Source organism: Panulirus ornatus, chromosome 25, assembly GCF_036320965.1.
Source record: "Panulirus ornatus isolate Po-2019 chromosome 25, ASM3632096v1, whole genome shotgun sequence".
In the NCBI taxonomy this organism is placed as follows: Eukaryota; Metazoa; Arthropoda; class Malacostraca; order Decapoda; family Palinuridae; genus Panulirus; species Panulirus ornatus.
In genome coordinates, this window is record NC_092248.1 from 21,999,723 (window position 1) to 22,016,361 (window position 16,639).

The 16,639-nt window shown below is 40.9% G+C and overlaps 1 protein-coding gene across 3 annotated transcripts in view; it reads left to right on the forward strand.

The window, feature by feature from the left end:
• LOC139757314 (gametogenetin-binding protein 2) overlaps nucleotides 1-16,639 on the forward strand; it is a 158,829-nt gene that overhangs the window by 37,243 nt on the left and 104,947 nt on the right. For all 3 annotated transcript variants that reach the window (XM_071677713.1, XM_071677715.1, XM_071677714.1), the window contains exon 3: nucleotides 8,593-8,736. In XM_071677713.1, the coding sequence (XP_071533814.1) occupies nucleotides 8,593-8,736 (144 nt within the window). The remainder of the gene's footprint in view (nucleotides 1-8,592; nucleotides 8,737-16,639) is intronic.

Genomic DNA, 16,639 nt, shown 5'->3' on the forward strand with positions numbered 1-16,639 from the left:
TGTGGGTGTGTATGTTTGTGTGTGTGTGGACGTGTGTGTGTGTGTGTGTGTGTGCATGTGTATGGGGTTGGGTTGGGCCATTTCTTTTGTCTGTTTCCTTGTGCTACCTTGCAGGCGTGGGAGGCAGCGACAAAGCAAAATATAAATAGAAATAAATACACATTGAGATGTATAGGTATGTATATTTGCGTGTGTGGACGTGTATGTATATACATGTGTATGGGGGTGGGTTGGGCCATTTCTTTCGTCTGTTTCCTTGCGCTACCTCGCTAACGCGGGAGACAGCTAAAAAAAAAATATGTATAGTGGTGTAACTCATTTCTTTGGTGTGATATTACTGTTGAGAGTGCAATATTACTCCATTTAATGCTTAAACACTTGAGACTTAATGATATGAAAAAAAATGAGGTCATCAAAGTTACTGATTCTCATATAATTACATGGAAAGGTAAAGGATGTACAGGTTTTAAAAAGATGGTATGATGCAGCTTATATACATTTAGCCATGATACAATTCAGTGTTGAAGTGTACATGTAAAGCCCCCATTAAGGGTTAGTAGAGAAGGTGGAGGAGCGAAGAGCTAAGTGTGAGCCTCTTATGCAAATTTACTGGTAACTCTTTTATTTGTTTATGAAAGAAATAGATGTGAATGTAAAGGATGTGTGAACAAATATCATGAGATAACCTTAAATATATTGTGCATTTTCCCTTTAGAACATCAAATACATTGTGCATTTCCCCTAAAGGAATTAGAGGGTGTTGGGGTGAGGGGTGAGCCTTGTGATCCACATTCACTAAATGGCATATCCCCATTGCAGGTTACTTTTTACATTTTAGAAATGAAGTGTTTGTGGACAATATTTGGTGTGAAGAGGATTGATTGACTGAGAAATGACAAGGTGAAAGAGATATGGTACTAAAAGAAGTGTAAATGGTAGATCTAAAAAGGGTGTAATGATATAGTTGTCTTATGGAGAATATGACTAAGAGAGCATACATGTTGGAAGTAAAGGGAACAGGGAAAAACTAGAAAGGAGGTAGAAAGATGGAGTAAAAATGCTTTTTGAATTTTCAGGGCCCTGAATGTGCAGGAGGGTGTGAGGCATGTAGAGAATAGAGCAAATTAGAAAGCATATGATAAGGTTGATAGATATTTCTTGTGGAAGGTCATGTGAATATATGATGTGGAAGAGGTCACTTCTTATGTATAATACACAAATATATTTATTATTGTAGATTTATGTGCTGAAAAAGGACTGATGATTGGGAATACCTGGTTTAAAAAGCGAGATATACATAAGTATACTTATGTAAGTAGGAGAGATGGCCAGAGAGCGTTATTGGATTACGTGTTAATTGACAGGCGTGCGAAAGAGAGACTTTTGGATGTTAATGTGCTGAGAGGTGCAACTGGAGGGATGTCTGATCATTATCTTGTGGAGGCTAAGGTGAAGATTTGTATGGGTTTTCAGAAAAGAAGAGTGAATGTTGGGGTGAAGAGGGTGGTGAGAGTAAGTGAGCTTGAGAAGGAGACCTGTGTGAGGAAGTACCAGGAGAGACTGAGTACAGAATGGAAAAAGGTGAGAACAATGGAAGTAAGGGGAGTGGGGGAGGAATGGGATGTATTTAGGGAATCAGTGATGGATTGCGCAAAAGATGCTTGTGGCATGAGAAGAGTGGGAGGTGGGTTGATTAGAAAGGGTAGTGAGTGGTGGGATGAAGAAGTAAGAGTATTAGTGAAAGAGAAGAGAGAGGCATTTGGACGATTTTTGCAGGGAAAAAATGCAATTGAGTGGGAGATGTATAAAAGAAAGAGACAGGAGGTCAAGAGAAAGGTGCAAGAGGTGGAAAAAAAGGGCAAATGAGAGATGGGGTGAGAGAGTATCATTAGATTTTAGGGAGAATAAAAAGATGTTCTGGAAGGAGGTAAATAAAGTGCGTAAGACAAGGGAGCAAATGGGAACTTCAGTGAAGGGCGCAAATGGGGAGGTGATAACAAGTAGTGGTGATGTGAGAAGGAGATGGAGGGAGTTTTTTGAGGTTTGTTGAATGTGTTTGATGATAGAGTGGCAGATATAGGGTGTTTTGGTTGAGGTGGTGTGCAAAGTGAGAGGGTTAGGGAAAATGATTTGGTAAACAGAGAAGAGGTAGTGAAAGCTTTGCGGAAGATGAAAGTCGGCAAGGCAGCAGTTTTGGATGGTATTGCAGTGGAATTTATTAAAAAGGGGGTGACTGTATTGTTGACTGGTTGGTAAGGTTATTTAATGTATGTATGACTCATGGTGAGGTGCCTGAGGATTGGCGGAATGCGTGCATAGTGCCATTGTACAAAGGCAAAGGGGATAAGAGTGAGTGCTCAAATTACAGAGGTATAAGTTTGTTGAGTATTCCTGGTAAATTATATGGGAGGGTATTGATTGAGAGGGTGAAGGCATGTACAGAGCATCAGATTGGGGAAGAGCAGTGTGGGTTCAGAAGTGGTAGAGGATGTGTGGATTAGGTGTTTGCTTTGAAGAATGTATGTGAGAAATACTTAGAAAAGCAAATGGATTTGTATGTAGCATTTATGGATCTGGAGAAGGCATATGATAGAGTTGATAGAGATGCTCTGTGGAAGGTATTAAGAATATATGGTGTGGGAGGAAAGTTGTTAGAAGCAGTGAAAAGTTTTTATCGAGGATGTAAGGCATGTGTACGTGTAGGAAGAGAGGAAAGTGATTGGTTCTCAGTGAATGTAGGTTTGCGGCAGGGGTGTGTGATGTCTCCATGGTTGTTTAATTTGTTTATGGATGGGGTTGTTAGGGAGGTAAATGCAAGAGTTTTGGAAAGAGGGGCAAGTATGAAGTCTGTTGGGGATGAGAGAGCTTGGGAAGTGAGTCAGTTGTTGTTCGCTGATGACACAGCGCTGGTGGCTGATTCATGTGTGAAACTGCAGAAGCTGGTGACTGAGTTTGGTAAAGTGTGTGGAAGAAGAAAGTTAAGAGTAAATGTGAATAAGAGCAAGGTTATTAGGTACAGTAGGGTTGAGGGTCAAGTCAATTGGGAGGTGAGTTTGAATGGAGAAAAACTGGAGGAAGTGAAGTGTTTTAGATATCTGGGAGTGGATCTGGCAGCGGATGGAACCATGGAAGCGGAAGTGGATCATAGGGTGGGGGAGGGGGCGAAAATTCTGGGGGCCTTGAAGAATGTGTGGAAGTCGAGAACATTATCTCGGAAAGCAAAAATGGGTATGTTTGAAGGAATAGTGGTTCCAACAATGTTGTATGGTTGCGAGGCGTGGGCTATGGATAGAGTTGTGCGCAGGAGGATGGATGTGCTGGAAATGAGATGTTTGAGGACAATGTGTGGTGTGAGGTGGTTTGATCGAGTGAGTAACGTAAGGGTAAGAGAGATGTGTGGAAATAAAAAGAGCGTGGTTGAGAGAGCAGAAGAGGGTGTTTTGAAGTGGTTTGGGCACATGGAGAGGATGAGTGAGGAAAGATTGACCAAGAGGATATATGTGTCGGAGGTGGAGAGAACAAGGAGAAGAGGGAGACCAAATTGGAGGTGGAAAGATGGAGTGAAAAAGATTTTGTGTGATCGGGGCCTGAACATGCAGGAGGGTGAAAGGAGGGCAAGGAATAGAGTGAATTGGAGCGATGTGGTATACCGGGGCTGACGTGCTGTCAGTGGATTGAATCAAGGCATGTGAAGTGTCTGGGGTAAACCATGGAAAGCTGTGTAGGTATGTATATTTGCGTGTGTGGACGTATGTATATACATGTGTATGGGGGGGGTTGGGCCATTTCTTTCGTCTGTTTCCTTGCGCTACCTGGCAAACGCGGGAGACAGTGACAAAGTATAAAAAAAAAAAAAATATATATATGTATTTATGTATATGTTGAAATGTATAGGTATGTATATGTGTGTGTGTGTCATGTATGTATATACATGTGTATGTGGGTGGGTTGGGCCATTCTTTCATCTGTTTCCTTGCACTACCTCGCTAATGCGGGAGACAGCGACAGAGTATGATAAAATAAAGAATAAATATTTATTATACTTAATCACTGTTTCCTGCATCAGTGAGGTAGCACCAAGAAACAGATGAAGAATGGCCCATCCACTCATATGCACATATTTATTCATAAACGCCCATACACACACATATACATATATGTACTTATCAGCATATACATACATATACATACGCAGACATATACACATGTACATGTTCATACTTGCTTGCCTTCATCCATTCCTGTCGCTCCCCCTCTAGTCAGGAAATAGCTTCCATTCCCCTTCAGTGAGGTAGCGCCAGGAAAGGACAAAAAAGGCCACATTCGTTCACACTCGGTATCTAGCTGTCATGTCTCAATGCACAAATATTATCATATATTTTATACTTTGTTGCTCTCCCGCGTTAGTGAGGTAGTGCAAGGAAACGAACGAAAGAATGGCCCAACCCACCCACATACACATGTATATACGAACATGTCCACACACGCACATATATACCTATACATCTCAACATGTACATATATATGTATACACACTCAGACATATACGTATATACGTATGTACATAATTCATACCGTATGCCCTCATTCATTCCCGTCGCCACCCCGCCACATGAAATGACAGCCCCCTCCCCCTGCATGTGCGCGAAGTAGCGCTAGGAAACGACAACAAAGGCCACATTTGTTCACACTCAGTCTCTGGCTGTCATGTACAATGCACTGAAACCACAGCTCCCTTTCCACATCCAGGCCCTACAAAACTTTCCATGGTTTACCCCAGACATTTCACATCCTCTGGTTCAATCCATTGACAGCACGTTGATCCCGGTATACCACATCGTTCCAATTCACCCTTATTCCTTGCACGCATTTCACCCTCCTGCATGTTCAGGCCATCGATTGCTCAAAATCTTTTCCACTCCATCTTTCCACCTCCAATTTGGTCTCCCACTTCTTCTCGTTCCCTCCACCTCTGACACACATATCCTCTTGGTCAATCTTTCCTCACTCATTCTCTCTATGTAACCAAACCATTTCAAAACACCCTCTTCTGCTCTCTCAACCACAGTCTTTTTATTACCACACATCTCTCTTACTCTATTATTACTTGATCAAACCACCTCACACCACATATTGTCCTCAAACATCTCATTCCCTGCACAACTCTCTCTAAAGCCCACGCCTCGCAACCATATATCATTGTTGAAACTATTATTCCTTCAAACATACCCACTTATGCTTTCCAAGATAATGTTCTTGACTTCCACACATTTTTCAGTGCACTCAGAACTTTCGCCCCGTATCCCACCCTAAGATTCACTTCTGCTTCCATGGTTCCATCTGCTGCCAAATCTACTCCCAGATATCTAAAACACTTCACTTCCTCCAGTTTTTCTCCATTCAAATGTACCTCCCAATTGACTTGTCCCTCAATCCTACTGTACCTAATGACCTTTCTTATTCACTTTTACTCTCTGCTTCTTCTTTCACACACTTTACCAAACTCAGTCACCAGCTTCTGCAGTTTCACATATGAATCAGCCACCAACGCTGTATCATCAACGAACAACAACTGACTCACTTCCCAAGCTCTCTCATCCACAACAGACTTCATACTTGCCCCTCTTTCCAAAACTCTTGCATTCACCTCCCTAACAACCCCATCCATAAACAAATGAAACAACCATGGAGACATTACACACCCCTGCCGCAAACCAACATTCACTGAGAACCAATCACTTTCCTCTCTTCCTACACATACACAAGCCTTACATCCTCGATAAAAACTTTTCACTGCTTCTAACAACTTGCCCCCCGCACCATATATTCTTAATACCTTCCACAGAGCATCTCTGTCAACCCTATCATATGCCTTCTCCAGATCCATAAATGCTACATATAAATCCATTTGCTTTTCTAAGTATTTCTCACATACATTCTTCAAAGCAAACACCTGGTCCACACATCCTCTACCACTTTTGAAACCACACTGCTCTTCCCCAATCTGATGCTCTGTACATGCCTTCACCCTCTCAATCAATATTTTATTTATATATTTTGCTTTGTCGCTGTCTCCTGCGTTAGCTAGGTAGCGCAAGGAAACAGATGAAAGAATGGACCAGCCCACCCACATACACATGTATATACATACACGTCCACACAGGTAAATATACTTACCTACACCTCTCAACGTATACATATATATAAACACACAGACATACATATATACGTATGTACATAATTCATACTGTCTGCCTTCATTCATTCACATCGCCACCCTGCCACACATGAAAATAACAATGCACCGAAACCACAGCTCTCTTTCCACACCCAGGCCCCACAGAACTTTCCATGGTTTACCGCAGACGCTTCACATGCCCTGGTTCAATCTATTGACAGCATGTTGACCCCGGTATACCACATCATTCCAATTCACTCTATTCCTTGCATGCCTTTCACCCTCCTGCATGTTCAGGCTCCGATCACTCAAAATCTTTTTCACTCCATCTTTCAATCTCCAATTAGGTCTCCCACTTCTCCTCGTTCCCTCCACCTCTGACACATATATCCTCTTGATCTATCTTTCCTCACTCATTCTCTCCATGTGACCAAACCATTTCAAAACACCCTCTTCTGCTCTCTCAACCACACTCTTTTTATTACCACACATCTCTCTTACTCTATTATTACTTACTCGATCAAACCACCTCACACCACATATTGTCCTCATATATCTCATTTCCAGCACATCCACCCTCCTCCGCACAATTCTATCTATAGCCCACACCTTGCAACCATATAACATTGTTGGAACCACTATTCCTTCAAACATACCCATTTTTGCTTTCTGAGATAATGTTCTCAACTTCCACACATTCATCAATGCTCCCAGAACTTTTGCCCCCTCCCCCACCCTATGATTCACTTCTGCTTCCATGGTTCCATCCGCTGCCAAATCCACTCCCAGATATCTAAAACACTTCACTTCCTCCAATTTTTTCTCCATTCAAACTTGCCTTCCAATTCACTTGTCCCTCAATACCCTCCCATATGATTTCCCAGGAATACTCAACAAACTTATGCCTCTGTAATTTGAGCACTCACTTTTATCCCATTTGCCTTTGTACAATGGCACTATGCAAGCATTCCGCCAGTCCTCAGGCACCTCACCATGAGTCATACGTACATTAAATAACCTTACCAACCAGTGAACAATACAATCACCCCCTTTTTTAATAAATTCCACTGCAATACCATCCAGACCTGCTGCCTTGCCGGCTTTCATCTTCCGCAAAGCTTTTACTACGTCTTCTTTATTTACCAAATCATTCTCCCTAACTCTCACTTTGCACACCACCTCGACCAAAACACCCTATAACTGCCACTCTATCATCAAACACATTCAACAAACCTTTGAAATACTCACTCCATCTCCTTCTCACATCACCAGTACCTGTTATCACCTCCCTATTAGCCCCCTTCAATCATGTTCCCATTTGTTCCCTTGTCGTATGCACTTTATATACCTCCTTCCAAAACATCTTTTTATTCTCCCTAGAATATAATGATACTCTCTCACCCCAACTCTCATTTGCCCTCTTTTTCACCTCTTGCACCTTTTTCTTGACCCCTTGCCTCTTTCTTTTATACATCTCCGTCATTTGCATTATTTCCCTGCAAAAATTGTCCAAATGCCTCTCTCCTCTCTTTCACTAATAATCTTACTTCTTCATCCCACCACTCACTACCCTTTCTAATCTGCCCTCCTCCCATGCTTCTCATGCCACAAGCATCTTTTGTGCAAGCCATCACTACTTCCCTAAATACATCCCATTCCTCCCCCACTCCCCTTACATCCTTTGTTCTCACCTTTTTCCATTCTGTACTCAGTCTCTCCTAGTACTTCCTCACACAAGTGTTCTTCCCAAGCTCACTTACTCTCACCACTCTCTTCACCCCAACATTCTCTCTTCTTTTCTGAAAACCTCCACAAATCTTCACCTTCACCTCCACAAGATGATGATCAGACATCCCTCCAGTTGCACCTCTCAGCACATTAACATCCAAAAGTCTCTCTTTCGCACGCCTATCAATTAACACGTAATCCAGTAATGCTCTCTGAACATCTCTCTTACTTACATACGTATACTTATGTATATCTCTCTTTTAAACCAGGTATTCCCAATCACCAGTCCTTTTTCAGCACATAAATCTACAAGCTCTTCACCATTTCCATTTACAACCCTAAACACCCCATGTACACCAATTATTCCCTCAAGTGCCACATTACTCACCTTTGCATTCAAATCACCCATCACTATAACCTCGTTAATGAATGTTAATATAGTTGCCAGAAAGTAAAGATTATTGAATATTTCGTCCTCAGTCTTTCTGTGTGTGAATTTTTGCACAGGAATTGATTTGTGTTAGATGGCTCAAGCGGTAATTTTGCTTGTTTAGTGTAAAGCTTTTCAGTTATCATATTTTTATTCAGTTACCATATACTTTATTTTTCAACCCCTTTTATTATTCCTTAATGAATGATAGCATGCATGATACTATACTAATGAAATATGTTTCATTAATTGACAGTGTGGAGCGGCTCTTTAACCAACTGAAGGACTCGGGCCATCCTGCGTTGGAGCCACTAGTAATCACTAGCAATGGGATTCTTACTGTTCTTCGGAAATATGCTCTTCAAGCAAGGTCATTAGGGGCCTTATTTAGTGACCATGGGTGAGTGCTTTTTTTTTTGTTTATTGCACTGTCATGTTATATTAAAGATACCATTACTAAAACCATTTAAAGTACTACTTGTGTGTTATCTATAAATGTTCCATAAACCTTTGAATATACAAAGTGTGTTATTAGTGCTTGGCATTTTTGTAATGAAGTTTGTGATTGATCAAAAAAAAAAAAAAAACCAGCCCAATAAAACTATCCTTTTCCATACTTTAAGGTAAATTAGAGTATTTGTAAAACTTTTTCACAACCTGTGGTTGTAGGTGTTAATAGATTTCTTGCTGTTCAATGGCATGACGTATTCACCACTTCAAGGTTTAACTCTAAAGAATGATTCTTTAATGAGCAAGCAGGAGAGAAAGATGGTGATGGTTAGATTTTATGTCCCAAAGGAAAATGTCATTTGTGGAAGGATGTCTGTAATGTAAATGGTTCTTCAATTAAAAGATGTTTGTTATGCATAATCTTTAGTGTTAGCCAAGTTTGAATATAGCTTGGCATGATTTATTTGTGATAAAAGATAGAATTCCGGAGTATTCCTGGTAAATTATATGGGAGGGTATTGATTGAGAGGGTGAAGGCATGTACAGAGCATCAGATTGGGGAAGAGCAGTGTGGTTTCAGAAGTGGTAGAGGATGTGTGGATCAGTTGTTTGCTTTGAAGAATGTATGTGAGAAATACTTAGAAAAGCAAATGGATTTATATGTAGCATTTATGGATCTGGAGAAGGCATATGATAGAGTTGATAGAGATGCTCTGTGGAAGGTATTAAGAATATATGGTGTGGGTGGCAAGTTGTTAGAAGCAGTGAAAAGTTTTTATCGAGGATGTAAGGCATGTGTACGTGTAGGAAGAGAGGAAAGTGATTGGTTTTCAGTGAATGTAGGTTTGTGGCAGGGGTGTGTGATTTCTCCATGGTTGTTTAATTTGTTTATGGATGGGGTTGTTAGGGAGGTGAATGCAAGAGTTTTGGAAAGAGGGGCAAGTATGAAGTCTGTTGTGGATGAGAGAGCTTGGGAAGTGAGTCAGTTGTTGTTTGCTGATGATACAGCGCTGGTGGCTGATTCATGTAAGAAACTGCAGAAGCTGGTGACTGAGTTTGGTAAAGTGTGTGAAAGAAGAAAGTTAAGAGTAAATGTGAATAAGAGCAAGGTTATTAGGTACAGTAGGGTTGAGGGTCAAGTCAATTGGGAAGTAAGTTTGAATGGAGAAAAACTGGAGGAAGTAAAGTGTTTTAGATATCTGGGAGTGGATCTGGCAGCGGATGGAACCATGGAAGCGGAAGTGAATGATAGGGTGGGGGAGAGGCGAAAATCCTGGGAGCCTTGAAGAATGTGTGGAAGTCGAGAACATTATCTAGGAAAGCAAAAATGGGTATGTTTGAAGGAATAGTGGTTCCGACAATGTTGTATGGTTGCGAGGCGTGGGCTATGGATAGAGTTGTGCGCTGGAGGGTGGATGTGCTGGAAATGAGATGTTTGAGGACAATGTGTGGTGTGAGGTGGTTTGATCGAGTAAGTAATGTAAGGATAAGAGAGATGTGTGGAAATAAAAAGAGCGTGGTTGAGAGAGCAGAAGAGGGTGTTTTGAAATGGTTTGGGCACATGGAGAGAATGAGTGAGGAAAGATTGACCAAGAGGATATATGTGTCGGAGGTGGAGGGAACGAGGAGAAGTGGGAGACCAAATTGGAGGTGGAAAGATGGAGTGAAAAAGATTTTGAGTGATCGGGGCCTGAACATGCAGGAGGGTGAAAGGCGGGCAAGGAATAGAGTGAATTGGATCGATGTGGTATACCGGGGTTGATGTGCTGTCAGTGGATTGAATCAGGGCATGTGAAGCGTCTGGGGTAAACCATGGAAAGCTGTGTGGGGCCTGGATGTGGAAAGGGAACTGTGGTTTTGGGCATTATTGCATGACAGCTAGAGACTGAGTGTGAACGAATGAGGCCTTTCTTGTCTTTTCCTAGCGTTACCCCGCACACATGAGGGGGGAGGGGGATGGTATTCCATGTGTGGCGAGGTGGCGATGGGAATGAATAAAGGCAGACAGTGTGAATTGTGTGCATGGGTATATATGTATGTGTCTGTGTGTGTATATATATGTGTACATTGTGATGTATAGGTATGTATATTTGCATATGTGGACGTGTGTGTATATACATGTGTATGGGGGTGGGTTGGGCCATTTCTTTCGTCTGTTTCCTTGCGCTACCTCGCAAACGCGGGAGACAGCGACAAAGCAAAATAAGTAAATAATAAAAAAAGATAGAAATAGCACTTGCAGTGCAAGATTGTTTTTTCCATCTCAGTTGAAAAGTATTGCAGAAATCAATAAGGGCACTGCAAGTGTTTATGAACCTGACTCTTAGAAGTAGACAGGTTTTAAGAAGGAAAAATGAAAGCAGGAAAAAACTTCACAGCTTCTTGTTTGGGGGAAGAAAGAGGTACTATAATGGTCAGTCCATGTGGGGTTTGTCTCTACACACAAACTGTAGAAGCAGTAGCTAGACTGTTCATTTTCTGTAATTTGCAGATGTGTAGTGAGTTAACTCCAATTGAAATGAGAATTTTTTGCAACTTGCTAAATGTAGAACATTTAATTCACTGCGGACCCTGAAGTCTTCTCCAATTTCTATGAGATTTTTGAGTGATTGGAGTTGTTAGAGATATGAGAAAGAATTTGAAAGTTTTGATGAATTGTAGCCAGTAAGAACTTAGTCAGCCACTCCTGAAAAGAATCTTTAGGAAGGAACATACCATTAATTTATGCATTTTTTGACATGAAAAAGAAGAGTAGATTGTTGCTCATTTTAAGCTCATCTCTTTGTAATTATGTACAATACTTCTCAATGGGCACAAAAACAGTAGTACAGAAAGTGGAAGGGAAATACAAAATGATTGTGCATAAACTGAAAACTTTTGGCCTATTCTGAAATCTGTAACCACTCACAGGTGGTCCAGCAATCAATATTTATATCTGGCAGGTAGTTTTATATGAAAAGGAAGTACACATAGAAACTGTGCATTTTTAGCCCAGGTTTTTGGTGATTATACACATTATTACACAAAGAGATTGAGGAGACATAAGTGAAGGAAATCAGACATACTGTGAAAGTGAGAAATTTGTTTCAGTCAGCATAAAGCTTTAGTTCAAATGAACAGGCAGTGCCTGTTTTAGAAAGCCAGGATTTTATGTGAAAAATGAGGTATGCAAAGAAATTGTGTATAATCATGCTAAAGTTTTAGGTTCTAGATACACAACACTATGTAGTAAAGCAAGAGAGAATAATGGAAAAAGAAAGTTGAAAAATCATTCAGGGATAATGCATAAATTCTGGAAACTAGGTTTTGGAATGACAAGGGAAGCAGTGAGGAATGCTACCATTAAATCACAACCAAAAGCTGCCCTCATATTTCAACAAGCAGTTATTTCTAGTTTTTTGAAACCTTGATGATAGAGCTAACATTTTGTACTCATCACACATTTTGTTTGGGACTGATTTTAACATCATTTTTTTTTTTTTTTTATGTGTTTTTAGTTTTCCTTGCATGTTTTGTATTTTTCATGATAGCACCTTGACCCCATACCTATTCCACATACATAATTACTCAAGCTGAACAACTCCTCTAGTTGTAGATTTTCACTAGGTTTTCTGCTCCTATTTCATTGCTTCATTCCAAGCCTGGCTAAGTGACTGAGGCAGCAATTTATGACAGTTTTACCCCTTAGTCATCTTCCAGCCATGCCAGAGGGAGCACATTTTCTTCATTTTTTTTTAAGGAAACTTACTGGATTTTGGCTACATTTAGAGGCGATACAGATGATGACCCTGAATTACTTGATGATGGTGATCTGCCTTTGATCATGTGGAGTGTGATTTTTGGGGGGACAAGCTCTTCTAGGCCAGAAAGTTGACATAGATGAAGTAGGATAAGGTGTTTCTAGCAAAAGTTGAGGCAACTGCTGAACCTGAACAACACAACATTTCACTGGTGTGAATGGTAATTTTACAAGCCTCTATAAATTTGCTGCTACGAAAAAATTATCTGTGAATCGTGTTGATCATTACAATAGATATATTCTGTAAGGTTAAGTATAATTGTAATAACTTCAGTGTAGCTAAAATAAGTGATGAAAACATACACAGTGGCAACTTGCTTGACACACAGGCCTTACTCCTGAACTTTTTAGCATGTGCCGAAGCATCTACAAAAGTTGTGCATTTTGTTAAAATGAAACCAGAGGATGAAAAATACTAATTTATTTTTTGATGAAAATGTAATTCCGCTTAGTGTTTTTTAAGCTCTCACCGACTTGCTGCTGCTACACATTATCTTTCTAGTGTCCCTGTCACTGCTGTCATTTATACAGTTTATTTGTGGCATTTTTCTCAGAATATACCTGAATTCATAGAATATTTATTTAAACGACTTTTGAGTGTATTTATACTCCTAGCATTCACTGCATCTGATGGTAATGTATTCCAGTGCTCAGCACGTGTATAGAAAATGCATTTTCCCATGTCTGTGCTACATCTTTTAGCTTTTGAGTTTTATTCCATTTGTCCTGGTAACTGTATTATCTTGTATTTCGAAAATATGTTTTTGATTTACTTTCATTAAATTTGTTCAGAATTTTGAACACTGATTAAATCACTGCAAAGTCTACATTTTTAAGGAAGAGATCCAGTCATTTTAGCCCCTCTTCGTATGCCAGATTTCTAGGGGGTGAGATCAATTTTGTCGTATGTCTTTATTATTTTTTTTTGTACATAATCGCTGTTTCCTGCGTCAGTGAGGTAGTGCCAGGAAACAGGCAAAGAATGGGTCATCCACTCATATACATGTATGTTTTTTTTTTTTTTTTTTTTTTTTTTTTTTTTTTTTTTGCCGCTGTCTCCTGCGTTTGCGAGGTAGCACAAGGAAACAGACGAAAGAAATGGCCCAACCCACCCCCATACACATGTATATACATACTTCCACACACGCAAATATACATACCTACACAGCTTTCCATGGTTTACCCCAGACGCTTCACATGCCTTGATTCAATCCACTGACAGCACGTCAACCCCGGTATACCACATCGCTCCAATTCACTCTATTCCTTGCCCTCCTTTCACCCTCCTGCATGTTCAGGCCCCGATCACACAAAATCTTTTTCACTCCATCTTTCCACCTCCAATTTGGTCTCCCTCTTCTCCTCGTTCCCTCCACCTCCGACACATATATTCTCTTGGTCAATCTTTCCTCACTCATTCTCTCCATGTGCCCGAACCATTTCAAAACACCCTCTTCTGCTCTCTCAACCATGCTCTTTTTATTTCCACACATCTCTCTTACCCTTACGTTACTCACTCGATCAAACCACCTCACACCACATATTGTCCTCAAACATCTCATTTCCAGCACATCCATCCTCCTGCGCACAACTCTATCCATAGCCCACGTCTCGCAACCATACAACATTGTTGGAACCACCATTCCTTCAAACATACCCATTTTTGCTCTCCGAGATAATGTTCTCGATTTCCACACATTCTTCAAGGCTCCCAGAATTTTCGCCCCCTCCCCCACCCTATGATCCACTTCCGCTTCCATGGTTCCATCCGCTGCCAGATCCACTCCCAGATATCTAAAACACTTCACTTCCTCCAGTTTTTCTCCATTCAAACTCACCTCCCAATTGACTTGACCCTCAACCCTACTGTACCTAATAACCTTGCTCTTATTCACATTTACTCTTAACTTTCTTCTTTCACACACTTTACCAAACTCAGTCACCAGCTTCTGCAGTTTCTCACATGAATCAGCCACCAGCGCTGTATCATCAGCGAACAACAACTGACTCACATCCCAAGCTCTCTCATCCCCAACAGACTTCATACTTGCCCCTCTCTCCAAAACTCTTGCATTCACCTCGCTAACAACCCCATCCATAAACAAATTAAACAACCATGGAGACATCACACACCCCTGCCGCAAACCTACATTCACTGAGAACCAATCACTTTCCTCTCTTCCTACACGTACACATGCCTTACTTCCTCGATAAAAACTTTTCACTGCTTCTAACAACTTGCCTCCCACACCATATATTCTTAATACCTTCCACAGAGCATCTCTATCAACTCTATCATATGCCTTCTCCAGATCCATAAATGCTACATACAAATCCATTTGCTTTTCTAAGTATTTCTCACATACATTCTTCAAAGCAAACACCTGATCCACACATCCTCTACCACTTCTGAAACCACACTGCTCTTCCCCAATCTGATTCTCTGTACATGCCTTCACCCTCTCAATCAATATCCTCCCATATAATTTACCAGGAATACTCAACAAACTTATATCTCTGTAATTTTAGTACTCACTCTTATCCCCTTTGCCTTTGTACAATGGCACTATGCACGCATTCCGCCAATCCTCAGGCACCTCAACATGAGTCATACATACATTGAATAACCTTACCAACCAATCAACAATACAGTCACCCCCTTTTTTGATAAATTCCACTGCAATACCATCCAAACCTGCTGCCTTGCTGGCTTTCATCTTCCGCAAAGCTTTTACTACCTCTTCTCTGTTTACCAAATCATCTTCCCTAACCCTCTCACTTTGCACACCACCTCGACCAAAACACCCTATATCTGCCACTCTATCATCAAACACATTCAACAAACCTTCAAAATACTCACTCCATCTCCTTCTCACATCACCACTACTTGTTATCAACCCCCCAATTTGCGCCCTTCACCGAAGTTCCCATTTGCTCCCTTGTCTTACGCACTTTATTTACCTCCTTCCAGAACATCTTTTTATTCTCCCTATAATTTAATGATACTCTCTCACCCCAACTCTCATTTGCCCTTTTTTTCACCTCTTGCACCTTTCTCTTGACCTCCTGTCTCTTTCTTTTATACATCTCCCACTCAATTGCATTTTTTCCCTGCAAAAATCGTCCAAATGCCTCTCTCTTCTCTTTCACTAATACTCTTACTTCTTCATCCCACCACTCACTACCCTTTCTAATCAACCCACCTCCCACTCTTCTCATGCCACAAGCATCTTTTGCGCAATCCATCACTGATTCCCTAAATACATCCCATTCCTCCCCCACTCCCCTTACTTCCATTGTTCTCACCTTTTTCCATTCTGTACTCAGTCTCTCCTGGTACTTCCTCACACAAGTCTCCTTCCCAAGCTCGCTCACTCTCACCACCCTCTTCACCCCAACATTCACTCTTCTTTTCTGAAAACCCATACAAATCTTCACCTTAGCCTCCACAAGATAATGATCAGACATCCCTCCAGTTGCACCTCTCAGCACATTAACATCCAAAAGTCTCTCTTTCGCGCGCCTGTCAATTAACACGTAATCCAATAACGCTCTCTGGCCATGTCTCCTACTTACATAAGTATACTTATGTATATCTCGCTTTTTAAACCAGGTATTCCCAATCATCAGTCCTTTTTCAGCACATAAATCTCCAAGCTCTTCACCATTTCCATTTACAACACTGAACACCCCATGTATACCAATTATTCCCTCCACTGCCACATTACTCACCTTTGCATTCAAATCACCCATCACTATAATCCGGTCTCGTGCATCAAAACCACTAACACACTCATTCAGCTGCTCCCAAAACACTTGCCTCTCATGATCTTTCTTCTCATGCCCAGGTGCATATGCACCAATAATCACCCATCTCTCTCCATCAACTTTCAGTTTTACCCATATTAATCGAGAATTTACTTTCTTACATTCTATCACATACTCTATCACATATACATCGCTCCAATTCACTCTATTCCTTGCCCTCCTTTCACCCCCCTGCATGTTCAGGCCCCGATCACACAAAATCTTTTTCACTCCATCTTTCCACCTC